This window comes from Gymnogyps californianus, chromosome Z (genome assembly GCF_018139145.2).
Source record: "Gymnogyps californianus isolate 813 chromosome Z, ASM1813914v2, whole genome shotgun sequence".
NCBI lineage: Eukaryota > Metazoa > Chordata > Aves > Accipitriformes > Cathartidae > Gymnogyps > Gymnogyps californianus.
In genome coordinates, this window is record NC_059500.1 from 57,740,949 (window position 1) to 57,768,715 (window position 27,767).

The following is a 27,767-nucleotide window of genomic DNA, read 5'->3' on the forward strand; positions in this document are numbered from 1 at the left end:
TTTTTTTTTTTTTTTTTGAATAATACTTTTTTTTCCAGTTGTTTCCAAGAATCAGAATTTGCTAGCAGTTCGACTTTGTTTGTATTGAACATGTGGAACTTTGTTAGAGTCACGAGCAGCCTCATGAATCCTCTCTGCTGTTCAACAAACAGAACAGGGAGATTAGAGCTGCCATTGAGCAAGCCTGTAGGGCAAGCTCCCTAGAAAACAGGAATCATTAGCTAGGATGCTATGCTGTGCTTACCGAAGGCTGTCTTCCCACACCTGACCTGCCATCTTCTCCATTGGTTGTATTGGCCATGGTAGCTGTAGTAGCTCAGGCTGACACTTCCTTGGACAATTCAACACCAAATTTAATTGTGGTATTAGCTGTGTAGTAACAAAGAAGAGCTGAGTTGCTTGATTTCAGCTTACGAATGTCTGTCTTCTCAGTGGACAGAAAAATTGATTGTTTCACAGTTTCAAAGGAAAAGAGCAAGAATTTAGACCACAGTCAAGCTTTCATTGTTGTCACTGAAAATTACTTCAGTAGGAGTTGATGGACCAGCCCTGAAGGACTCATTGTGATGAGATACAGGATGACTTCACTGATTTAAAAAATGTTAATAAACCTGTTGATGAGAGAAGGTTCCTCCAGATTAGTCAGACAAATGCTGTTTGATCCTTGGCCTTTCCTAAGAGACTGAGAACTTCAATTTTCTTCGCAATTGTGAAATTGTTACCAGTCAGTAGCACTAAATTTACTCCAAATAAGGTCTCATGGTGCAATAATAATATGAATGATGTGCAAATATGCAAGATGCTGAACCTTCTTATTGTTTACCTATCTTTCTCTTTAAAATTATTTTGTATTTCTAAATAAATTATATTTTATGAGTGCATATGTGGAAGGAGGAAGTTGTAAAGTGCAAATATTTAAAATACTCTGTTTAGATTTTTTCTGTTCACACCAAATGGCTTGAATGTAGACATTGTATTATAATGAAATATTTATCAGGCAAATAATTTATGATGACAGCTTATTTCTTATAAGTTATACCAACAATGTCAAACCCTGTATGAAATATAAACTGCTTTTTAATTGCAAAATCTTTAAAACAAGTGGCTACTACAGAAGCATCTGTTTTGTTGTTTAACTGTATTTGAAGTACTTGGGGTTTGCTTGTTTTTTAAACAAACAAGTATGTACTTGGTATGTTTTAGATGCCCAGGCTAAGTCCAGAGTGTGCTTTTTTATTTCCAAACTTGCTGGAACGATTTCACCATCTCTGCCTGCTCATCTGTTTGTTTGCCAGATGCCACTGTACCCACAGCTCTGTCATTTGAATTCATGTCAGTGCTCTCTTATCTGCTTCGGACCAAATCAGCTGGACTAGTTCAGACAGTGTAAGCTGACTCAGTTGACTTTTTCTAAACCAGGTCAGTGAGCATTCAGCATGAGCTGTTCTGTTGACAGAGGTAGGAGCTGGAAACTTTTGGTAGGAAAGACATAAAAGCAACTGAAGGAACAATGACTTGAGCTACCACTGCTGTTTAGAAAGTGAACACCTGTCCCTTTATTAGTTTGTATCTATCTGATTCAATAAAGTGTAGGATCTAAGTATTACCTTGTCATTGTGTGTATTTCTTTAAAATGTGTATTTTTACCTATGCATTACTTAGCAAAAAGTAAACTACTCTAAGTGCTTGAACAAATGAAGTTAGTTTGGCTTAGCCTTGGAAGTGTCAGAGTTATCTGAGTGTCATGAAGTTAAAGTTGTGGAGTGTATTAGAGTTAATGTGCAAATAAAACTCACAGTACAGTTCTAAAGCCAGAAATGTCTGTCTTTTGAGATGTGTGTAAAAATACACCATTTGGAAAGGTGATTGTGTGTGTTTACAGAAAGTGCTTGGTGAGATTATTTTGATGTTTTCCATGTAATTTATTTACTGCAGTGCAAAACAGAAGCCTTTTTTTTCCTATTCCTTATAGTTTCTTATAGCACATTTATTACTGTTTTTATCTGAAGAAGGCCTTCAGTACACGATTAAGTATTGTCATAAACTTCTGTGATGTGATTTTTGTCTCAGTTCTTGTGGAGAAGACTGTGTAAGCAATGTTTTTGTTTTGCATTTTTCTCAGTCTCTGTGTGTGTGTGTGTGTGTGTCTGGGTCTGTGTTATATAATTGACCTTAACTTAAAATCTGTTTTCATTAGCATCTGGAAATTCCTTTATAGCTGTGTTTAACTTGATGTATAAATTATTTCCTGTCTGTGAGCCATTCCACACTTACCATATCCACAGTTTGGAAGCACGCGAATGGTCTAGGTTGGCAGCAGATGAGAATTTTTGCGTAGTGGAAGTATCTCTCTTATTTAAGGTAGATATAAGTACTTTATCTTGAATTCCTCTTAGTTATGAATGATAAAAAGGATGACATTTCTGTGATCTTAATGTTCTTCTCTCCACCACTTCTGAAAAAAGGAGTGCAGACAGCATACGCATGACCACAAAGCGTTTATCTGTAAGGAGGATGCTTGGTGTAAGTGGTACAGCCATAGAGATGCCCCCCTAAGAACAAGACTGGCTTGAGTTTATGTTGTAGATTCTCAATACCCAAAAACTGAGGCTGTAGAACAGCATTTTCCTATTCAATCTGTTTACTGCTATCTATGGCAACGTCTTCATTTACTTTGGAGTTTTGAAATATCTTGCCTACAGAATGTCTTACTGTGGTTGGATATCATGGTGACCAATTTCGTTTATTAGTTATCTGGCCTGGGTGTCTCAAAGTCTTTATTTCTAGAAACTTTCCTGTTGGGATTATATAAATACTTTGGCTTATGCTGTTTTGTTCTCAGAGTTGCTGAAGTTCCAGTTTGAAGTGTCAGTAACAGGCAGGAACATCAGCAGGACAGAGTTTGGGCTTGAATTGTTCTGCCTGTAGCTTGATCCATGTTGGAATTATTTTTGGGATGGTTTATCACATCCCTGTCTCTCTCTCTCACATTGTAGTATGCAGATCCAAGCAGAAGGTTGGAGCCATCAAGAATCATACTGCCTACAAGTGAGCCTAGGGAGCAGCCTGCAGGTTCCTGAGTTTGTTGGCCAGCTGGTGTTCTGGGGATCTCTGCTGTGTCTTTTCTGATTGCTGTTTGTATACATGAGCACCTGTTGAGACTGGGCCTCTCCATTTCATTGTTCTAATTACGACTCATAAGCAAAGGCAAGTGGCAAGTCGCAACAGGTAGCTGTAACCATAAGGGATGAGGGGAGGAATGAGCGTAACTAAGGTGCTGCAGTTGCACAGGCTAACAATTTATGCACCATGGGAAACTCCTGCAGAGTTTCATACTTTCAATAAAAGTACACAGTTTAATACAGATTAATACACAGTTTAATAAAAATATAATACTACCTTGACTTTATCTTCAAATCTCACCTTCCTTTACAGGACAGAATTTTTGCTTGTTCCTCTTTATGCACTATTCAACATGCTTTTGTCTTACCTTATATTTTTTTCTTTTATATTGGTTCTACTTGTTTATGTATTTACTACTACTGTTATTTTAAATATTAAAAAAATGTTCTGAGTTCCTGGCAGAGAGCGAGCTCTGTGAAGGCAAGTGAGGAAGATGTTCCAGTACTCCCTTCTCTGCACTTTGTTCTGGATTCTGCATCTATCTTAGTTTCTGCATCAGTCTTTTCCGCGGGGGGCTGGGGCCATTTGAAAGAGTGAGGGTTGTGGGAAGTGCTTAGAGAACGTGGTAAACTTGCTATTTGCAAAGTTTGAGCACATAAAGTATAGTTTTAATGGCAAAGTTAGTTAAGAGACCAGGGATACGCTGTGAAATAGTATCATATGATGGTAATTAGAATTGGAAACTTAACAGCCGGTGTTTCCAGACTGTAAAATTATGGTCCTGGTTTAAAGATTCACACTGTAACTCGTGCTCTGTATGAGGCTGCAAATCTATTCCTCCTTTGGTGCCAGCTCTGTAGGCAAACCTAATCATTCCACAGTTGTCTGTTGTCTCTCATTTTGAAAAGAAGCATTAATGTTGCAAACAGTGGGTCTGTATTACTAGCCCAGTCACCATACAGAAATAAAACTCTTCCTTCTAAGAAGTTTCGCTGGAACATTTGACTCAGAGGAAGCAAGTAGAAGTGAAACCTCCATGATTCAGCTATGGCTAAATCAGTTACTTGTTCTTCTCACTCTGGGTTTATTTTCACAGTTTTTTTTCAGCCGAGTAACGTTCATCTGCTGGAAGTATAGTTGATGAAACTGTCTTAGCAGACTAAGGTGTATCAAGTGTAAAGATTCTTACACATCACAGCCTGACTGTATCAAAAATGTTTAAAGGAGAAAAGAACTGTGAAATTTCTTCAGGTATGATAAGCAGAATCTGAGCAAATAGTTTTGTAGCCAAATTTGCTCAATTTACAAACTCTTTTGAGTCTTTCAGATTAATTTTACCGTGGACATGTACAGTGTTAATAATCTTGAAAGTTAAAACGACTGTGTAATTTAATTACAAAGAAAAAATTATAGTGAAGGAACTCAAATGTGTCTTCAGTTGTGTAAGGCTGAATACTGATAATCCTGCATTCTTGGAGCTACTTTTCCAATATTTATTTTGAAATGTTAGCAATATCAAAGGTTGGTTTTAAAGTAAAATTTAACCTAGTCACTTTAAACAATTTTTATGCCCTATCTCAGAAAATTGTCATCTACATGAAATGAAATATCAATGCTGGCTTAAGTAGACCAAAGTAACAGTGGACTTCAAGATAAATTGAGATACAGGTAGATTAGATGGATCTCATTATGTCAGTTCACAAAAACTGAACCTTTGGGGATGTGTGTATTGACTTTGACTGGACTTGGACAAAAGCAAATGAAAGTATTGTCTACCTGAAAATGAAGTCTTGTGATTGGATCAATACTGCTACTGCATGTATTTATTTCTGCCCAAATTTACGGCAGAAGCACCTCAGTCTCTCGCATCCCAAGGCTGTGTCAAGCTTGCATGCGTGCAGGGACAGTCACCCTCTCCGGTCCAGTGAACACTGGTTGACAGCAGTGAGAATAACTCTCAAGAGGAATTTCCCCCCCCCGAAATGGTCTTCAACCTGCAGAGAGACCTCCATGACTACCCTGCAATTAGTAACGAAGCCACCTGGCTCTGGAGGTCCCATGCAAGCTGTGATGCCTCTATGTGTCTGTACATGTGTACTTGTGGCATTGCTTTTCAACAGTGCCTCTTGTTTGTGTGATGATTTGGTAAGCACTTTGGGAGCAAACAGGACTACCTTTTTGTCTTGTGTGTGCATTTGTAGGTGCAAATTGCTATTGTCCATAAGGCTAGCTGCCAGAGAAGACCTGAGGGGGATTGTGCAAAGATGACCATCTTCGGTGCCTAGTTAGGATCAAGAAGTTCCGTGTATTTAGTTCCTGGTTTCTTTTAAAACAAACTCCTAAAGCTGCTCCACACCTCTCCCTCTTCGGATGATGTGGCCGAGCGCCTGCAGGGGTGTGTTGGGCCTGGCTGGGTGCGCTTGAGTCAACTCACAGCCCTGGGAACCGGTTTGTCGGGGCCAGCGCAGGGCACCTCCCTTGGCGCCCCGGCCTGGGGCCCCTTCCCTTGGGTGAGGAGGAAGAGGAGCCGAGGGCAGCGATGAAGGGGCTGAGCCGCCTGCTCCGCACCGGGGAGGATGCCATGCAGGGAGCCGCGGCAGCCAGCCATGACGGCCGTGAGTGTGCGGGGGTCGGAGGCGAGGCAACCAAGCGGGCAGCGCTGGCCTTGGGCTCCTCGCTGCGGGCAGCACAGCCCCGGGCTGCCTTGCCTGGAGGCAGCATGCCAGGCCCCATCAGGGCTGCCAGGACAGTGGGGCTCACCTGAAGCCCCTTTTTGCCTCGACCAAAGAACAAAATGAGTGGGGGGGGGGGAAAGGAGGATGTTAAACATGAGCTGCTGTATATGTAGTAAAAGACATCAGTGAGGACGTGTGGATGTGGGATCGGTAACTGGGGTTTGGCACATCCGTCTTCCAAGGGACAGGTCCTGCAAACCGCCCAGTGCCCCGCTTTAACTTCACCCCTGAAGCTATCTGAGGGGGTTCACTGGCATTAGTCACATCCCTGGGGCTGAGCACCTGCCAACAGTTTCACAACTGATCCAGGCCCCCATTTTGGGGGGCACACAGAAATCGGAAGACCTTCTGGTTGCCTTGCACTCAGCAGCACGACTCCCAGTGACAGGGTCTCCAGCTTTCATCCCGCAAACCAGTTTGTGAAAGAACAGCCTGCTCTGGCGTGGGCTGCAATTAGTAAAAACGGGCTATTTGTGGAAACTGAGCAGTAATTGTTCAACCCTGCCATGGCCCTGTCCTGTGATCGCAGCATGACAGCCAGGAGCCGTTCTCCTGGGCCATGTTTCCTGCTTCCAGGCTGGCAAAGAGGGCAGATAAAGAAAAGAAACGAATAAAATATCACTGTTGGACTCAATAGGTAGTATTTCCCGTGACTTCTTTGAATTGGAAAATGATTATTTTAGAAGTTTCTCGTGACTTAACAAAATACCTACTTTTCCTTAGTCATTTTATGTAACAAACAAGAAAACATAGAGAAAACACTGAAAATGTTACCAAACCATTAAATGTATTATTTAATTTTTAGAAACAATAGAGTACAAATAATTCTTGTTGTCATATAAATCTGAATATTGTTATTATTTTTGTATTTTACCTCCTTGGAACTCTTCAGCCAATTCAAATTCCTGGGTGTTTTCCATGTGCTTTTTGAGACAATGACAGATTTCATCTTGTGGATACCACAACAAGAAATTAAAAATGGCAGGGGGGGATGAGGTGCAAAGATTTCCATTGTCTATGAGTACTGAAACTTCTGGTGCACTTTCATACTTCATTGGAAGTCACCCTTATTTGTGGTATTACTGAAAAATAGATCGAGGCCACTAAAATAAGATGTAAATATGAGGAAAGAAAAATTGAAGGTACCTCAAAGCTTGAGTTTCTGTTGAGGAAGACTTTCTGTTTTCAGGTCAACAAAGCAATTTACTTTTCTGCACCTTTTTACTTCCTTGCCCTTCCAAGAGAGGAGAAATGTTGGGAAGTTCAATAGACCACAGACAGTTGGCTCAAAAGAAAAAATGACTATAACTATTTTATAGTTATAATAAAAATATAATTATATATTTATGATATAATCTGTAGGACAATAAGCCAGACATTTTGTATGAAGCCAAAGAAAATAACCCCCCCAAAAGATTGACAGCTACAAATAGATAATCAATTGCTGCTGTTACTTGAAAATAGAGTGATTGCTAATAATGCAAGGAGTGCCAAATCCTGGAGACCGCAGCTTGGATAGAAAGCTTCCATAAATCTGTAGTCTGACAGCTCTATACTACTGTAATATCATGCATGAAAAAATCATTTTGCAAAAGCAGCAAAAACTGGTGCAGCAAGTCGGTCCCATGGTGTGTCTGGATTGCCACTGTTCTTAACTCCTGAATTAAGAGGTATTAAGAGAGACAGATTATTAAGAAACATCACGCTCAGAGCAAAAGGTTGTCTTTTTAACAGCATACGGCCAATTCATGACTTCTGGACAGGAGAGAAAAGATCAGTTATTAATTCTTTGTCAGAACTACAACAAAACTGTCCTTGCTGATGCAGATACAGTAAAGAAACATCATTTTCTCTTGTTTCTTGAAGGCAGTGCAGGTAAGTTGTTGGGATCATTCCTGAGCGTCCTGAGATGCAACAGCATTTATCTTTGCATCCTCATGTAAGATACATGTGTGAGTGTTCATCAGCAGTCAGTAGGAATGAATGTGGCCTAACTATAACTAACTGCAGCTAATTGGTGCCCTACGTTTTGTTTCCATATTTGCCACAAATTTGCCTGCGACCATTGGTTTACCCGTGTTTGAAATCAAGGTAGTGGAAAACTCTGCTGGATACTTCTTTAGGGTGTATGTAGTCTTATGACTATGAAAACTATGAGTGAGGCATTTATTCTGCAAGGATCTCTGTTCATGATGCTGATTTTGCTGTCAGTCACACTCCTTGTCACAGATACCAGGGGTGCATTTTTATTTGCAACTGCTTGGTTTTTTTTTTTTTTGGCTGTGCCCCCATGTTGTAAAACAAGCAAGTAATATTCTGTGATTTTTGGAGAATTTTGGGAGGATGCTTCTGTTGTTTGACGTTCTTGGATAATGTCATAGGAAAACTGGAAACAGCTTTGCAAGTGTCCAGTTTAACTTCTAGCTTGTATTGTACAGTACAACTGTGATTATTCCCACTGAGATTATAATCATGGGTAGCATGTAAAATGCGATTAAGTGAATGCCATACTGATTTTCCTTAGTATGCTCTGCAGTCATACTGCCTCAAGCTGTATTGTCATTAGGTGTTAATGAACTTAGACGTAATGCAGTAGGATGAACTTGCATGAGAGGCCTCTAAGGAACAGATAATTGCTGCAGTTTCTAGTTCAACAGAGAGTGCTGTCCTCTTTGGTGGTATCATTGGACAAGTGGCTTTCAGGCCAAAATATTCTAGGCAGAAGATATCTAAGTGATTAACTTTTTAAGTGTGATATCCTAGGAAATTAAAAATAGCTGCTAACATTTTTGCAACTGATTTAACTGCCACACTAATTTCTTCTGAGTGATTAATTAAATGTTAAGGTAGAAACATGAGAAATACTCTGACCTCTAAGTTAGCTAAACCAGTTATCAGACACTAGAGTTTTATTTTCCAAAGTTACTGAATATTAGGTGTCTAAATGCATGCTGCAGCTACTTTAGTTGACCAAACAGATGTTCATTTTTGGGTTAAGACATTAAAGGAAGGTCCCAATTTAATAGTAAATTCCACGTTGTGGCCAAATTTTTATTTCAAGTACACACCTTTTTGTTTTTCCCCCTGTAGAACTCCTGGTTTGTTTGGTTGGTTTTTTTCTGTTGGGTCATACCATTTGGATACTGCTATACATTTTTATGTATTTTGGTGGTGTGTCCTGTTTTAAAACAGAGCAATGTTTCCAAGAATAGGAAGTAAATGCTGTGGTTTGTACTGTTCACTGCTACACCTATAAAATACTTTGGGACCCATTTAGATGGTGAGATCTTCATAAATGAACTCTTGTTCCTGTGAGCAGTGCAAATAATGGTAATCCATGCTGTGAAAAGTCTACCTCTTTTTGCACTTAAAAGTTGAAACTAGAAACATCAGCCAGATGTCTCTAGAGGAGAAAAATGTAGTCCTGGAACACTTCTATGATGAGAAGCAAATGATTCTCCTAACATGAAATCAGGACAAATAACAGAAAGTAACAACAGTATCATCATCCCTTAAGTTGGTTATGGCTTTTTTTTAGTAATACAATTTTTTCATCATGTTTTTCCACAGTATTGCCAGATGAGAGAGAATTTCAATATGCTGCTAAAATGAACAATTTGGAAACAATGGAAAAGCTGTTTAAAAAGAATGTTAACATAAATGCTGTAGATACTGTAAGTATGAAGCATCTGACAGATCACTGATCTGAAATGTGACTCCTCGCGGTTGCATGGTGGAATCCCAGCATGCTAGCCCCGTCAACTGCAAGGTGGTGACGCTGCAGGAGTCCCTTCTAGGACCTGATTAAGAAACATTTCACACATCCAGTATGGACAGTAGGATTTGTGCAACATAACTCATAGGTCTTTCCATGTAGCCACTAGTCTGTACATCCCATTGGGAACTAAGGACTTTTGAATTGTGGTCCCTGCTCTAATAATATTTACTTTGTGTTCTTGGGTGACTAATTTCTTGAGTTCCCCATCTTTCAGAGTGGAAGGACTTAACTTCACAGTCACTTTGAAAATGAATTTATGCTGCTAGCGTTACAAATTTAAAGTGTGAAGTGCTACCGTTCGGTTTGTATGGAACCATGGAAGCATTCTACCACGTCCTCTGGCTCCAGGCTGAGATCAGAGTTCTGATTTACCCTAGATAGACGAAAATGCATTGCTTGTGTTGACATCAACTCTAGGCCTAAAATCTGAGGATGTATACTTCACAGTAACAAAATACAGTGCTGTGTTCCACATAAGAGGTAGTTCAACAGCAATGGAGCGGTTGTGATACTAATCTGGGAGTTGTGGAGAACAGTTTGCTCTCAGTGGCTATGTATAAATCATCTACCCATGAACATCCAATGTTACTTAATCATGGGTTCTGAAAAAACTTGCTTCCCATGCCCACGTGCATTTTTCCCCACTGGGGAATTGAGGAGATAGTACAGGTGCATTCCTTGGTTAGTTTGTGAAAAAGAGAGGGAGCCAAAAATTTATTTTGAGTAAACTTCTCTTGAACAATGAGAGTGTTCCCATCAATTACATAGTACTCCAAGAAGTCACTTAAAAAATAGTTCTTACTTCCTTACTGCTTTCCAGAATTCAGGAAATTAAACTAAATACTTTTCCAGTCCAGTAGTTTGACTCTTTACTCTGTCATCCTTAAATCACACCTATAGTATAAGGGATTTACTAGCATAGCTATGTGGGTGTTGTGCATTGATTGATTTTCCTAGTGGGGACATAGCTTATACGGGCAAAACCATTCTTTTGTTCATGTTGATCATTCCTGCCCCTGTACTCCCAAGCCAAAAAAGCAAGGCTGCCAAAAGGTGAGTTTTGTTGATAGAACTATTTCTGTGCAAAAGGCTTTTTCTGGCATAAATGCACGTTATAAATCCCACCTTTTTATGCTTTTAACGCGTATAGCTGTAAATTTAAACTTACACATGGATAAGTCAGCTGATCTGCATAGAAGCATAAGAGGACAAGTCCAAATTGACTTTTAAAGTTAATTGGTTAAATCACTTATATATCCTTGTACGGAAACTCTCAGTGAATTATGTTAAACCCAGTTATGTTCACTTTAACTGGAAGCAAAACTCTCTCCACTAAAGTTTAATTCAATTTAACCAATCCCTTTTAAATTCACACCATTAATTACTTTAATGAAAAATTAATCATGTGTTCCTGATAAGCGTTGAGCCTATTCACCCGTGTAAAATCACTCACTGTTTGCAAGGTGGAAGCTTTCACTTACATAGATAATGACTCAGTCTGGGAAGGTGGCTAACACTGAGCGAGGGAGCAATCTCATCGTGCATTGCAGAGATACAGTCAAAAGCAAGGAGGATACCAAAAGCAAGTCTAATTGCATAAATCTAGTCCTCAGCTTTGCAAATCAAACCATGTAATAAAATAGTAAACATGGATGCTTTTTGTACTGCATGCATCTCCTCTAGGCAGTATATGATTACTTAATCCCACTTTGACATTTCAGTGAATTTCAGTGAAGGGATGATGCTACATGGAGTAACTAAATAATTCTGGTTCTCCAAGAAATCTTTAAGGTCAACACTTAAATTCTATCCACGGGAACAAAAATGCAGATAAAGACCAAGCGTGGCTGGTGAAGGAGAAATATGCAAATGTCTATATATTAACAAATACATTTGTTAATAACCAGAGAATTCAGAAATCCTGATCACCTGCACAAGGAAAAGAACTGTATTACAGACCTGACAACCAAAGCTTTGCTTATTTCAGCTGAAGCGCACCGCGTTCCATTTTGCTGTTGCAAGAAGTCATATATCGGTGGTGGATTTTCTTCTCCATCACAAAGCTAGACTTGATATGGCAGATCAGGTAAGGTGGTTTACATGTTTTGATTCACACAGTATAGGAACACCTTAGGGGAAAAGTAAAAGTAGATATTTGCCTTATGCTCCCCATTTTGCAAAGTTAAGTGCTTGCTGTAAATGCTTCAGTTTGTCTTGAGACTGCACACATTTATATGAAAAAACATTGTTAGAGGAAACATTGCCCAGAGCTTTGGCTATGTTGAATACTTGAGTGAGCACAAGGGTCGTTGAAGCCACTTGTGCAAATACGCTGTCTGTGGTAGTTGTCATTAATCATTGGCCACTTTACATGAAAGCAACACTGAAAGTAAAAATTAGCTCTGGGGATCGCTAGGAGCTCAGAAAGTAACTCCTTGTGTTCTTTCCCTCCATTTTTACGTGAGTAGCTTAATGCAAAACTGTCAGCTACTCTGCAGCCTCCAAGACATTAAGAGTTTAGCAGTGTATGGCTAATTTGGTTGGGCCAGATGGTGATCCACAGTGCAAGATTTGATTCAGATATTAAAATAAAATGTGTGGTATGTTATTAATAAACAGGCTATTCAAACTAGGAGTTTTCCAGTGAATCGAGTAATGAAAATAGATGGCTCATTCACCTTTTTTTCCCCTGTTTGCTTCTTTCTCCTTATCCATCATATGTGGCAGTGTTTAAGTTGTAAGTAAGACAAATTCCAGGTTGTGGAGGGTGGAGGGAGAAAGCTGCCTTGTTTTCACATTGTGTTAGAATGAAAAGAACACAAGAGAGACCAGTCAGTTCCAGTTACCAGTGGCTCCTGGCTCAGGCATGTTCTTGCAGTGTAGGTAACTGTCTCCTCGTTAGTGCTGCTTGAGTTGATCTGAAATGTTCTCCCAAGCTGCCCTGTCAGTGAATACCTCACACGGTGCTTTGAAGAAATACGGCCGTCTTTCTGGACCCTATCAGCTCCTAAGCAAATCTTGCACTGTTGTAAGCAACGTTTCCCTTTGTCTGGCAAGCTGACAGACATTGCCTGAATGAAGTACTCTAAAATTAATAGTCTATGATATAAATGCTAATAGGGTAGTTCTGCAAGAAGTGACCAGTTTTCTTAGTAGCAGTGCTCTCTATAGCAACAGTTAAGAAATGGATCCCTGGATCTTTTACAGAGTACCACTGGGTATAGTGTTAATATAATTTTGTTCTGTAACTATTCTAAATTATTCTTTATGGCAAATTATTTTTCAGTGGCTATCTTCCAGATTTGTTGCGGCAATAAGGTGACTCAAAACATTTTATGCGTCCTTTAATTACCCTGACAGGGTGCATTGAAGCCAGGTTGGAAATATAGACCCTCCCCCCATATTGGGGTTCTATTAAACACTCAGAATCTCATTCTAATTAAGGATGACCTTTTAATTATTAGCTGTCTTTAATTCTTAGATGTTGTCAATCATCTTTGTTGAAAGGCCATTGGAAACACTCCATCATAATTAGCTTACAGAGCTTAAATATTATGACATTACATATTGTATTTGACAGTGATTCATGTAGTCTCTGGCAATCAGTTTGACCTTGCAATTGATAAGAAATGGAATGAAGATACTATGACTTTATTTCTTACTCTATTTCCGTTTCTGACATAATTTTTGTATTAATAAGTGTAAGGTCTTAAGGATTCTTAACATTTCTCAGTACAAAACCTAAGCTGATTAAAGACACGCAATAGTGTTCTTAGCAGCAGATATGTGGTACTCCCACAATTAGATTGGAGACTTGACATAACTCATGGAGATAGTTAAGATGTTTATTGATTAAGCAGCACATCTCTAAGAAACCAATAATACATTAATTGGCTAATAAACACACCACTATTATTAGTAGTATTAATTCACAATTATATCACTCCAAGTTGCAGTGACTGATTTACAATTCTATTGCTTATTATCAATATGAGCATTGATACACAATTACATTACTGCAAAGAAATCTTACACTACTAAGCTGCAATTCTGTCGCTTGTCCTTCTGCACTTAACATCAAGGTACAAGTTTATCCCTTCTTATCCATCCTACCATCCCGACTCTTTCAGACATGGATCTGATGGAGAGTCCAGCAGGAGAGTCCAAGGCGGTCCCTTCCTATATCAGGGGGAGCTTGGGTCTGCAGGTCACCTTCACCACTAGCAACAGGAGTCCACGTTACAAGATCCTTCCTTTTTTTGTTCTCCAGCTGATTTTATGCCTTGTTTGCCTTTTTTTTTTTCTTTTCCTGAACCCACTTTTTTGCTACCCTTGTGCCTCCTTTTCTCCTCCCAGACTCCTCCCTATCAAACAGCCCGCGCACAGAATGACACAGAGTGGCTAAGGTGGGAACCTCTGGAGATGACCTAGTCCAGCCTCCTGCTCAGAGCACGGTCACGAAAAGCAGGTTGCTCAGAGCTATGTCCAGTCGGGTTTTGATTATCTCCAAGGATGGAGACTCCATAACCTCTCTGGGCAATTGATTCCAGTGTTTGATCATCCTCAGAGTAAAAAAGTTTTTTGTTATGTTTAAGTGAATCTTCCTGTACTTCAGGTTGTGCCCATTGCCTCTTTCCTTGTCACTGGACACCACTGAGAAGAGTCTGGCTGCATCTTTTTTACTCCCTTCCATCAAGTATTTGTACACAATGATAAGACCCACCTCAGCCTTCTTTGGCTAAAGAGTCCAATTTCTCTCAACCTCTCCTCATATGTCAGATGTCCCTTAATCATCTTTGTGGCTCTTTGCTGGACTCTTTGCAGTATGTCCATGTCTCTCCTATACTGGGAAGCCCAGAACTGGACACAGTACTCCAGGTGTGTCTCACCAGTGAGTAGAGGGGAAGGATCACCTCCCTTGACCAAGTGGCAGTGCTCTTCCTAATGCAGCCCAGGACACCATTTGCCTTGTGTGCTGCAATTGCACATTGCTGGCTCATGTTCAGCTTACTCTCCACGAGGAGCCCCAGGTCCTTCTGTGCCAAGCTGCTTTCCAGGCAGTTGGCCCCCAGTCAGTACTGGTGCCTGGGGTTGCTCTTCCCCAGGTACAGGACTTTGCATCTCCCTGTGTTGAATTTCGTGACGTTCTTGTCAGCCCATTTCTCCAGCCTATCAAGGTCCCTCTGGATGGCAGCACATCAATCTGCCACTCCTCCCAATTTAATATCATCTATAAATTTGCTGCAGGTGCACTCTGTCCCATCATTCAGGTCATTAATGAAGGTGTTAAACAGTAGTGGACCCAGGATCAATGCCTAGCGTGCATTGCTAGTGACTGGTCTCCAGCTGGACTTTGTGCTGCTGATCAGAACACTTTGGGCCTGGCAGTTCAGCTGGCTTTCAGTACACCTTGGTATATCTGTTTATCTATGCCTGTACTTCATTGGTTTGTCTACAAGGATGTCATGGGGGACAGTGTCAAAACTGTTATGAAAGTTGAGATAAACATTCACTTCTCTGCGCTCATCCACCAGGTTAGTCTTCTCATTGTTTAAGGCTATCAGGTCTAGTTACTTTTTCTCCTTGGTCATAGTTGGGAAGGTTTTTCAGGGCAGACTTTTGAGCCACAGTCACAAATTTTGCCCAAGCCCAGCTTTACTCTTGTAGTATTGTGCACCAGATGCATGTTCCATATTGCCCTCCACTGTTTTCCACTGCAATTTCTGGTTGCTGTGCCCAGTTTGGGGCTCCCCAACACAGGAAAGACATTGATAAGTTGAAGCGAGTCCAGTGCAGAGCCCCTAGGATGATTAGGACTGCGGCACATGGTGTATGAGGAGGTACTGAGGGAGCTTGGTCTGCCCAGCCTTGGGAAGGAGAACAGTAAAGGGGAGACCTTATGGCTGTCTACAGCTACATAAGGGAAGAATATAAAGAAGACAGATAGGACAAGAGGCAGTGGACACAAATTGCACACAGGAGGTCCCAATTAGGTAGAAGGAGAAAAAAAAAATCATTGTCAGAGTGGTCAAACACTGGAACAGATTTTCCAGAGAGTTTGTGGAGTCTCAATCTTTAGGCTATTCAAAACTTGACAGGAGAAGGTCCTGAGCAACCCGATCCAGTGGGAGAGGCTTTGAGCAGGAGGCCGTAGAAGTGTGACCTCCAGAGGCCTCTTCCAGCCTGAACTGGTTTGTTATTCAGTGAATAGTTTGTGAGTAGTATCCTGAAGTCCCTGTCACAGCAAGCATCCTGCTGTCCAAAGTGTTATACCAACATGCATAAAAACTGTTCCTGTTCTCCATTAGAGATGGGAGTCAAGCTAGCTATTCCTCATTTACAGAGGAGAAACTGGGGAAGGGCTATAACTGCTAAGGAAGTGCCTTGATCCCACTTGCTTCCTTTAGGTTCCTCTGATTCCATCTCTTAGACCAGGTGCTTTTCTGGTGGAGTATGAATGTCTCGTGTTTACACAGCACTTAGCACAATGACCCATGATTTATGATACTGCACCTGGACACAGTACACAGAAATTGAGGAAGAGATGTGGAAGAAAAGCTAGAGACATCTGTGGCCAAGATGGGAGACACTGGCTGGAAGTTTTTATCTCTATTCCTTTTGGCTTTAAGAAGTTAACACGTTTTTTTTCCTATAAGAGAAGAACTTTTTAGAGAATTTGAGAGAAGAGAACCTTAAAAAGAGGGCTAACTGGAAAATTATGGTGACTCATGGAAATATAGTCATTACATATCATCACCTGAAATGTCATCCACCGTACCCAGTGCTAACTATCTACATGGTTTCTGGAGAGAGGGGATCATTTCCAGGTAGTATTTAATCCCCTCATCTTAAAATGGGACCAGTCCTTCTCTGGAGGTGCCAGACCTTATGTCAAGAAGAGGGGCAGCCTGAACATTTAGCTAGGTCTTAATGCATGACATTTAGCTTAATTTAAGTGCGATTAATCCCACTCACACTGCCAGGTATTAATACTGATTTTCTAAGAGCCTGCAGAGCAGAACCCACTCATACACTGAATTAATCAAATAGATTTAAAGAAATTTGGCATGAGGTATTTTGGTGGTAATTTCTGCCTTTGTCATTTTATTTGAAGCATGGCCTGACCGTGATTCATCTTGCAGCTTGGACTGGAAATCTGGATATAATGCGAAAATTAGTTAAAGCGGGCGCTGATCAAAAGGCTATGAATGAGGTTTGTTGATGACAAATTTTTACCAACTCTAAACATGTTTGTGTTGGAAAAAAATCAAACTTGTTCTTACAGAGTTGCTTATGGTTTTTCAGGAAGGAATGAATGTACTGCACTTTGCAGCTCAGAACAACAGCGTTAAAATAGTTGATTATTTTCTCCAAGATCTTCATCTGAATGACATGAACAAGCCTGATGGGGTACAGTATGTTTCTTTCTGTTTATTTCTTTGATATCATGAGGCATCTGTTGTGGGCAAAACAATCTTGACTTGGGGAATTTAAATGAATTTTAATTTATTGCCGGTTATATAAACTTTTAATTAATGATTTGGGTGTTCAGAAACAAGTAAGACAAACAGCCAGATAAGCACTTAGGGAAAACACCTTTCCTCCCTCTTTGCCTGTCTCAGCTGAACTCCAGACACCTCTTCTCCCCTGCTCCCCTTGCTTTTGCTGCACATGATGCTCAGTCCCATCAGTGAGGCGATGGGAGGCAGAGGGGGTTAGGGTCAGTCCACAATGGTTTTCTTTTTTTCCTGCTCTTTGTTTCTTACTCTTTTCCTCTGCTCCAGCAAGGATTCTTCCATGGGCTGCAGTCACCCTGCGGGTGTACCTTCTCCTGTGTCTCCTCCCTTGCATCCTCCTGTACGTCCCCTTGTGCATCCTCCCTGAAGCACTGACCACCCTTTCTTAAATATGTTTTCACAGAGGTATCATGTGCTCCCCTGATGGGTTGAGTGCTGACATGTGGTGGGTCAGTTTTGTCCGTTGTGGAGCCAGCTGGAAATGGCTGTGATCAGCATAGGGCACTCTCTGACCTCCTCCCACACAGCTCACCCCTGCAGCCCCCTGCCCTTATCAAAACCTGCCAGTTACGGCCAACACGGGCATATTTTGCCAATATGTAGAACATGAAACTACGTGCAGCCATCCTACAGAGGTGCACCAAATCTTCAACAGTGCCAGGGCCTTGTCCTCATCAGGTTTGCTGTGTTTCTATTTTTCCTTCTTACAATGTTGGGATCTTGCTTTGAAGGCTTACTTAGCTAAAAGTAGGATATTTTATCTTTACATAAGGAGAATTTATTCTTGTAGGATCTGTTCAAAAGAACAAAGCTCCCCTATCCTTTTTTTCAAGACTTGAATTGTATTGACCCAATCGTGCAAAATTCTGAATTCTTTCTACGCATGACAAGGCTGACAAAACAGAGTAAATTTAACAAAACAAACCTTTGTGGTTTAGGCCTTGGGAAAGGAAAGGTGAAGAAGAATCTTATTTATGTTGAGGTTATTTCATAATTATCTATTAGTTGCTTGCATTATTTTTCTTAGACATTTAATATAGGCCACCATCAGGCGGTGAGGCTGTCTAACTAATTGGTTAGTCGGCCTCACTGTCTGACCAGTGGTATGGTTTTATGTCAAGATAACTTGCTGCAGTCGAGTTGTAAACAGCTGGAAAAGTCTTTATTAGTTTAACCACCACCAAAAACCCCCACAATGTACAGCACTAAATTCAGGCCTCCTGGATGAAACTTCTGAGATATGGTTGTTCTGGTCTGTGCTTGCAGAATTCAGATCAAAAGTGTTATGCCATGGAAATAAATCTTGCAACTTCTTTACTGCCTGTTTCTGAGCATCCTCAGACTTTTAATGACACAGTTCTTTTGATAAATATTTTCATACTGAGAAGAATTAAGAATTAAATAGTTTGAGCACATTTTCTACCTTGTTACCATTTCTGAATGGTTTTCAAATATTTTCTTCAGGATATGCAAGATGTATAATCTGGTCTTTTACACTAACTACATTTTGCATCTTTTTAAAATTCTTACTCTTCTTGCGTATATCTACTTCTTTGTTAATCATCTACTTCATCATACAATATATAAATTTTTATGCAGAATACACATAAACATATGCATGCCATATATCTAGTAACTGGAGCAAAGTATTTTTACTTTCAGTAACACTGTGTTTCTTTTCATAATTGTTTTGTAGAAAGGTAAAAAGCCATTTCTTCTGGCATCTGAAAAAGGCCATGTTGACATGATTAACAATCTGATTACTCTGAAGCTGTTTACATCTGAAAAAGATAAGGTAAAAGTTTCTTTTACACAGAAGTACAACTAAAAATGTGCTTATGAAAGATTACTTTGTTTCAGTGTAGTTACTACACAACCAAGTAATGTGAATAAGCTGTAGAGATGTCAGAGTGCTGGTAGTGATGTATATGGGACCAACAAATATACAAGGATGATGATTTTTCAGTAACTAAAGGAAGACAGTGGGACTTCTGGTCTTATTGCCAGGAGACTTTTCCATACACTTTAATAATTCATGTAAAGCAAGACTAGCGCATGCTGTCGGGAGAAGTGGGAAAGTCTTGTGTTTAAGGTGTCAGCCTCTGTACTGGGAGATCATATTTCCCAGTTTTTCACTCTGCTCGGCTCTGTCTGTGTGTCATTGTTAAGTCCCGCATGACTAATTTTTCAAAGGTATTTAAATACTTCAGGATGCAAATAAACACCTATGGGGATTTTTCAGAAGTGCCTTAACACTTCAATCTAATTGAGTTTGCTTTTGACACTGCATTTTAAGGTATCTAAATAACTTTCAAAGTCTGCCCCTAAATTTCCTTACTCCTTACTTGACTCTTTGTGGAATGAGCAAATTGGTAGTTGTCTGCATCTGAGGCATTGCAAGGATAAATACATTTAAAATTGTGAAGTGGTCAGATACTGCATTTATAGAACCATGTAAGTAAGCACCCAGGAAGGGATGCTGTTTTTTTGGTATTTTGGTAATAGTTTAAAAGCTGCAGTGCAACCCAAAGCTCTGCTGTGCAAAGCAGTTTATCAGCAGAGGTTAAAAGACAATGTTGTCCCAGACTTCTAATAGGCTGAAGGTGTAAACAGCAACAATGGGAGGCAAACGCTGTGATCCTACAGAGTAAGTAGGTAAGAAGCCAGGACAGAAACTCATCTCCTCGGTCACTAAAAGCAATCACACTGTATCCATCATTTCTAAAAAAGATTTGAATTTCACCACTTGCCCCCCCCCCCGCCCCCCAAGTGCTGTGAATGAAAATCTGTTCTGGACTCTCATTTCTCTGAGGGTTAGGATTCTTCTCCTAATTTCCAGCTTCAGTTTATTTTTAGCCAGTTTTATACTTTTTCTTGTGCCAGCATTTTCTTTTAGCTCAAAACCTGCTGCTCTTCCTGAACTTGCTCTTCATTTTTATTTGCTTGCTGGCGTATTTGGTGTTTTTTTTCTTAATTAGCTAGTGAGAAATTGTGCTGATGGTGAAGGAGACTGAAGATTGCGATGTTGGCATCAAAGCCGCTACAAGTTTCTATATACTTACCTAGGTTTTGGCCATTAATCTTTAAATCAGTGATCTTAGGGGCTTGTCCCCATCCTTGTAGGGACTGGTACCCAAAGTTTTCTTCTGATTCATCCTTTAGGATTTACGATTTTAGGTCTTTTCACTGATGACACACTGCAGTTTTCAGAACATGAGACAACCAACTAGACCAGCAAGGTCATGTCTCTGTACATGTGAAAAGGCCCCTTTTGGATTAGTCTGAGTCTTGGAACATGCCGTGTGGATCAGCGTCCTTCTCCTTGATGTAAAATAGATGTATGTAAAAGACCAAAGGCTTTGTGTTGGTTTTACTTGATGATTTGGCTTTATTCTGGGTTTTAAAATATCTTATTTGACATTTTAATTTCAAGGAGGGAAACACAGCACTGCATCTAGCAGCCAAAAATGGTCACAGCGAAGTTGTAGAAATTCTGCTCCAACAGTGGGAGGAAATAAATGACCTCAATCAGGTAAGGACACAGAAATTACTGAAAGAGATAAAGTTAGAGATTTGAAAAATCAACTAAAAAATGGCATTTTAAGGGAATAAATGTTGCACTGAGTAGACTTCATTAGTTCTGCTGCTTTTCTAGTACCTTTGCATCCTGTTTTGTTGTCCCTCCTCCAATAAATTCAGCTCTATTAACTCCTTCAATGTCTCTTCCTCTGTCCTCTATTCCTCACACAATGGCCTTCCCTCTGTCTCGCATGCCCTTGCACAACTACTGGTAGAAGGAAACAGAGAAGGGCCTAACCTCCACCTTGCTTCCTGTCCCCCAACATTTCTGACCACGTGATCCCATTCCTTTCACCATCTCTGGTGCTTTTCAGGCTATTCACTGAGCCAGTTCAACATACATACCCAGCACGTACCATCGCGGGCACCTCAGCAAAGAGGTCGCAGATCTGTACCTTGTTCATCTGATCTCAATTGACTGCACAGAATTAGCTGCAGACACTGCCTACCCACTTTTTCTTTCCTGGGTTAGTGTTGGTGAGCTCAGCCAGCATATTCATAAATTGCATATTAGCTGTGAAGGTTGTATCCCTGAGTTGATGCACTCATGAGCTTAATTTTAAGGCTTAAAGTAGGAGTGGAGGAGGGAAATGCACAGTAACTACTCAACTCAGAGTTCCTGCTTTGCAAAGGGTCCTTGTGTCTTCTGCTTTTTCTGTGGGGCAGCTGGAACGAACTGAGCAAGTTAATTCACTTTGTTGGGGGCTGGCATGCCCACTGCAGGAACCTGCCGTGTGGTTGATGGTCTATTCTGCTGACCCAGCAGGCAAAATGAGTAAGGGACACCCACTCATACCCAAGGCCCTCGTCTTCCTTAATCAGCAACAGATTTATGGGTCAAGGGGTTCTTTCTTATCCAACTTGTCTGTTATTTCCAGCCATGCAAGGTTTGAGGCACACGAGCCCCTTTGAAATGTGAAGCCCTTGTGTTTCCAAGCCTTGTCTAACAACCTTGCTTCTGCACACAAAGCTTGTACTGCTTGTGCCCCTGCCTTGCCATGGCTCATGGTGTGACCTTCCTCTCCAGCTGGAGATGTTCTGGTCTGTTGGTAAACAGGTCTCTCTTTCCCCATCATGAGCAAAGCACTAAAATATATTAAGTTCACCAGAATAATGGTGGCAGGAGTTTAAGCAAAGAAAAAATCAGGATTTATTGATGCTTCTGTGAATGCTGAAACACTAAAGTAACTTTCAGAAAACCTTTGTGTATTTTAGGAGTTGAGAAGCAGGGGTTAGGTCATTGTGCAGCTGATGTAACTTATTTTAGAGACTTGCTGTGGAGACATGGAGACTTTTTTGGGGTGAGAAGATTTGAAATAAATATGCAACAGGATTATTTCTGCTAAAAGTGCTCCTTACAACTAGCACTGGAGTTGGGAATTCATCAGAAATCCATGGCATTGGACTGACAGAAATTGATACTTAGGGTATGTGCTAGCATGCTAGCAGTGTTGCCTGGTGTTGAATGGCAGCAATTGCTACCCAGCATCTTTGCTTCTGTGCCTGTTGCTAGCAATCTTCTTTGAAAAGAGCATGATTAATATTTGTGAAATAGTTATCTGTATCGTAAACCTTACTGTACATCTGTCCACATAAATCTCATCTGTCACTTAAGTGTTGGTGAGTTGCCACTTCATTTAAGTGTTAATTTAGGAGCATTCAGGTTGCGTTCTCTCGTGACCATCTCCCTTTTTCTGTTGAGCTGGATAAGTCTGATCGAGCTAACCTGTTTTGTGTCACAGCCTTATAGTCACGTGGCTTAAATTGGAAGAGATATTTTCTCTCTGTTGGTCTAGAATGGAGAAACTCCATTTTACTTGTCTGTTGAAGGAGGTCATGAAAAATGTGCTGAACTCTTACTGGAAGCAGGGAGTGACATCAATGTTTTAACTCAAGTATGTACACAGTATCCCTCCAGCACACAGGTACTGGGACATCCTGGGCTGTGGGAGGGACCTTATCATCTTCCCTTTTCTGTGTGTACTAACAGTATATTTGCTCTGCTTATTTTTATGAAATGGTAAAAAAATAAATCAATTAATTAATAAAATAGAATTGGGAATGTAGAGCGTGCTAACAGAATGAAACTGATGTGGAAGAAATACAGCATAGATTTATTTGACAGAGTACTGTGGTGGAGCTTTTTTATTTACTGTATGCCCAATAGCAAAACATATGACTAGGAAATGTAAACAACTAGGGTAATTGAAAATCCTCCTTTTTGGCAGCGTATATGACTGAACTGATGACAAACCTGTTCTCCACATCTGGTTCCTGGACTCCAGTCCAGCTCACATCTGTTGAATGGCCTTGGCTTGCCCGCTGTGAGAAGTTTATGATTCCAGCAGACTGAGAGCTTGTTTGTTTTCGCAGAATTATTAAGTGAAATTTTTCTGTTGATTTATTTTTAGAAGTTTGTTAATGTGACTGTACTTGCTTGCTAAAGGTCAAACTGAACTAACAGACTAGGAGACGTGTTGGCATTGTTGTTGTCCATGGTGCAGGATAGCTGACGATGCTGATTTATCTCTTTCTTAAGAAAGATTGAAAAGTACTATAGAATACTGGTGGTTTTAGCACGTTTGTTGTGACATAGTAGAAATGGGAAGTTCCTTCAGTATTTACAAAAACACATCATGCTAACTGCTGATCCACTTCATTTTATATCATTTTATCAAAGGGAGTTTTTTTGGAGGAGGGGATAACAACACAGATTTAAATTAAAGATTATCCTATGTTGATAGCTCTCTTTAGTACTGTTTTTCTAGCAACAAAAATGTAAGTTTTTATTGTCTATACCATTTCTTTCAGAACAATAGCAGTGCTTTGCAGATTGCAATTCAGAATGGACATCTGTCCTTGGTTACTTTTCTTATTGATAAGAATATTGACCTGGTTCCTAAACCTGAGGTGAGTGTATATCAGTATAACTGTTCTGCTGTTGTTCAGCCTGTCCTGTCTTTTATGGCCTTCCTTGGGAATTCAGACAGCTGAATGAGATTGACGAGTTCCTTAATTTTTTACTACACATGTTATTATGTGGTTTATAGATGCTGGTGAGCAATAGGTATGGACCAACAAAGACAAGGTCCTGTTGCACAAACCCAGTGAGTGCCTTGGCAGACTACTGCAGTGTAGAGGTGGCCAGGCTAAGCCGAGGACCAGGCATTAGGAGAAGATGAGCAAAGTACCCTGCTTGAACTAAGCAGCAGTAATGCAGGCCTCCCTGTGTGCCATGGGCAAAGAGTTAACATTTGTAACTGATTTTGAATAAAGGTATATTGAATAAATAAAAGGTAAATAAACACTTCAGTGCTTTCACTCTCTGCACTCAAAGCATATGCCTTCAAAATCTGCATGCCACCATTCTTTGGGATTTATAAAGAAAGAGGTATTCCTAATATTCACATCTTGTCTCAATTTAGATATTACAGTTTTTGTTACATCTGAGATTTTCTGTGAATAGGAAATTATTTTCCACTTCTGCAGTACAGGATGAAAATAGAATCTGGGCTTCGTGACTTATCTGCCATGATCACTGGCCTGTTGTGTAATGTTATCAAGGAAGAACAATTTATGATGTGCTTGAAATGATTTATTTTAAAGATCCGGCAGTTGTGCCGCTTGTTCTCATTGGCTTTCTGTAGCAGAAGCAACTCATGAAATTGTAACTTACGTTTTGGAAACATTTCCAGTGCAGCATTGCATAAGAGCTTGCTTTATTTTTCTGTAGCCATGAAGGAATGGCTGTGGTTTATAAAGACACCAATGACCTGGTGTCCGGCACCTGTGAATGCCACTGGTATAGAATTATTCTTTAGCTGTGTTTAACAAGAAACTGATGAGACATACAGTTCTGTATGAAACAGGTTCAACATACAAAGTGATCTTGCCAATCTAATAGTTGGATTGTGGCTGGTGTTGGATCTATGCCTCAGTTATTTTAATAAATAATCACTCAAATAAAAACCCCTTAATTTCTTTCTAGCTGTAATTTGCTTTTTATAAATATTACAGCAAGTCAGTTTAATATGAAGAATATTTCCAGCAGCAATATCTGACAAGAGTTTATTCCTGGAAAGTAGATTTTGACATCTGTTTACCCAGTACAGAATCAATCTCTCTCCAGCCTTTTCAACTACGGGCAAACCCAATTTTCTAAGGGAACAGAAACATTACCCTAAGCTCTCTATTGTCAGCCAAGGGTAGCAGCACATCTCAGGTATGAACACATAAGAGGAGTGCCTTGCCACGTTCCTAAGTGGTGACACACTGATACGCACCCCGTGCACTCAACATTTCCAAGTTTCTCAGCTGTATTTGTTTACTTGCTGCTGTAGGCGTTGCAGGAGCAGGCCCCCATCTCTGGCATAACTCCGCACCTCAAGGTGTGTTTTCTGCAGTCTTGAACCTCTGCTAGAGCATATCACCTTTGCAAGGGGCAGATTTTAACAAGAACCTCTTCCTTGTTTGAATGAACTTCTAATAACGTACCCAAGTATAATAGTTTATTATTTTCCCTCCACAGCAGAAGAATTCCCCTCTCCATTTAGCAGTCATCAATAATCATCTACCAGTAGTAAAAAGCCTCTTGGATGCCAAACATGATATAAACTCCTTAAATCACGTAAGAAAAACTCGGAATTAACATAACTTCACTGGTAAAGAGGAGATTATGTCGATTTTGCTTGAAATAATTTTTTTTCCTTATGAGCTCAGGGTACAAAAAAACAGGAAGGAAGAGGCAGCTCCCTCCTTATCTTTCTGCATGTGTGCATATGTATTAGTCACTGGTACATGCTGTGCTAGTATTGTTTGTGCAAGATAAAGATAGCAAAATGCTATATACTCAGAAAACATTTGGATTAATTTATTGTTCGAGTGTTACAATTCAAGCGTAATAAATGACAGAAATGTCTCAACAGTATTGATCTCAGCGGGAAACCCAGTGCAGAGTGCCACTTGGCTGGGATGGAGTTAATTTTTTTCATAGCAACCCACGGGGTGCTGTGTTTTAGATTTGTGATCAAAACAGTGCTGGTAAAGCTCCAGTGTTTTAGCTGTTGCTGAGCAGTGCTTGCACAGCATCAAGGCCTTCTCTGTTTCACACTCTGCACCACCGGCAAATAGACTAGGGGTGCGCAGGGAGCTGGGAGGGGACACAACCAAGCAGATGACCAGACCTGACCATGGTGATGCTCCACATCACACAACATCACACTAAATGATGAGGCCACAGGTCTCTGTGGCACTATCGGTTAGCACATTTGGCTGTGAACTGAAAGGCTGGTGGTTCAAGCCCACCCTGGGACGCCAGCATCTGTTTTCCTCACCTTTACCAGGATTGTTTGGCCTCTGCTTGGTGCTGGCAGTCTTTAGAGGCCTGGGTGGTTGGAGGCCAGTTTGCTGTAGACCACCTCCACCACTGCTAATCCCCTCAGGTACTGGATATTCTCCTCTGTGGAAGGCCACGTAATGCATGATGTGTGCAGACATTTATTTTGGTGCTGGCTTGCTCGATCCCTTTTTTGCTGGACAAAATCTCCTATAATTGTTAATGACCATTTTCAGCTTTTGCTGTGTTGTGTATCACTTTGTTTTGCTTTGCCTGGGAGAGCCATGATAAAAGCACTGGCCTTGAGACTAGTCTGGTATTTTTGGGCCCTACACCACTGCTATCCGGGTGCTCAGAGAATCATCTCACGGAGAAAATCAGCAATTACACCTCCCCCCTTTTCTACTTGGAGAGGCACTTTGTGGAGAGAGGAACGAATGGCACCTACCCCTTCTTCTCCTCCAGGATAGGTCTCTCCCACCTTCTTGTAATGGCTACTCAGTTCTTTGAATATCCTTGTGTAATCAGACTGTTCATACTAGTGTGTGTTGTGAGCCTGATTTTGATTATTGTTCATAAGGTTAAACAACTAATTGGGAATGCCACACAGGAATGTGCCTGGAGACAGTCGATCCTCGGGTGGCAGGGTGTGTGGGAGGCGTTGGGCAGGTGCCTGAGGCTGTTATTGCCACCAATAGCTTGGTATTTCACACCTGAACAGGCATGTAGTCCCAGATAATTGGTACACCATTTGAAGGAGGGGAGCCTTGCATGCCCCAATGAAACGCAGTGACTTCTAATGCTGTGTTGGGGCCTGGCCGATGCCTACTGAGCTGCCATCCGGTGCCCTCAAAAGAGAAAGAGGGTCTCCTGATCAAGAAGCACACAAAGGGATGCTGAGAAGGTCTCCTGCTCTGAAGGCACCCATATGGACACTGAAAAGGTCACTCAGTCTGGGGGCACACACAGTGGCTTAACCAGAGACCCAACCCTCAAATATAATAATTGCCCCTGTACTCAAGAAGAAATGGTGGAAGCGGATGTTGACTTGGTTAGAAGAGAAGCAGCAGCTCCTGCTGAGGGGCGGAAGGGGGAAGAGTCAGAAGAGGCAGCCTTGCCTGCAGCAGGACAGGAGAGAGAAAAGACAGGAATGACAAAAGAGGCAGAAACTACCTGATCCCCATGCCTGAACAACCTACGAGACAGGCAGCAAATATTCATCCATCAGCAAGGTGAGTGCATTCCTACCTGGTTGCTCCAGTCCTGGGAAGGTAGGGAAGCCCAGCAGCTGGGGACCATCTCTAGGGACTACGGCATTGACAAAGGGATCGGAAGAGAGGCAGCCACCCACAAGCCTCTGGACATGGCTCTTATCGAGCATGAAGGTGAGGTATCTCCTCAAAGAAGATACTGTAAACCAGCAAGGCAAGTAGACTACCACAGAAGAAGGCATCCAGTGTCTGGGGGCGTTAATGGTGGTGGACGTGGTCTACAGCAACCTGGCCAACAACCAGGCCTCCAAAGATCTGGATGACATCCTGCGTTCATGGTCCATGTGGCAGAAGTTTGTACAGAGCTTGGGGATGTTGTACACTGGCACCCTGGCCATAATGGACTGGGCAGACATTGAGGCACCAGCTGTGTATAGACCGGCCTGCCAGCTGTAGCGCTTCAAAGAGAATGTCCCCCTCCCCATCAAC

General features: G+C 41.0%; 1 protein-coding gene across 1 annotated transcript in view; it reads left to right on the forward strand.

Annotated features, from left to right (window-relative positions):
• Positions 1-5,662: 5,662 nt before the first annotated feature.
• The window catches only part of ANKDD1B (ankyrin repeat and death domain containing 1B), a 31,570-nt gene continuing 9,465 nt past the window's right edge, over positions 5,663-27,767 (forward strand). Inside the window, exons 1-10 of the mRNA XM_050913491.1 lie at positions 5,663-5,738; positions 9,429-9,532; positions 11,624-11,722; positions 16,751-16,849; positions 16,942-17,046; positions 18,850-18,948; positions 20,587-20,685; positions 22,529-22,627; positions 23,544-23,642; positions 25,261-25,359. Coding sequence (XP_050769448.1) covers positions 5,663-5,738; positions 9,429-9,532; positions 11,624-11,722; positions 16,751-16,849; positions 16,942-17,046; positions 18,850-18,948; positions 20,587-20,685; positions 22,529-22,627; positions 23,544-23,642; positions 25,261-25,359 — 978 coding nt within the window. The remainder of the gene's footprint in view (positions 5,739-9,428; positions 9,533-11,623; positions 11,723-16,750; positions 16,850-16,941; positions 17,047-18,849; positions 18,949-20,586; positions 20,686-22,528; positions 22,628-23,543; positions 23,643-25,260; positions 25,360-27,767) is intronic.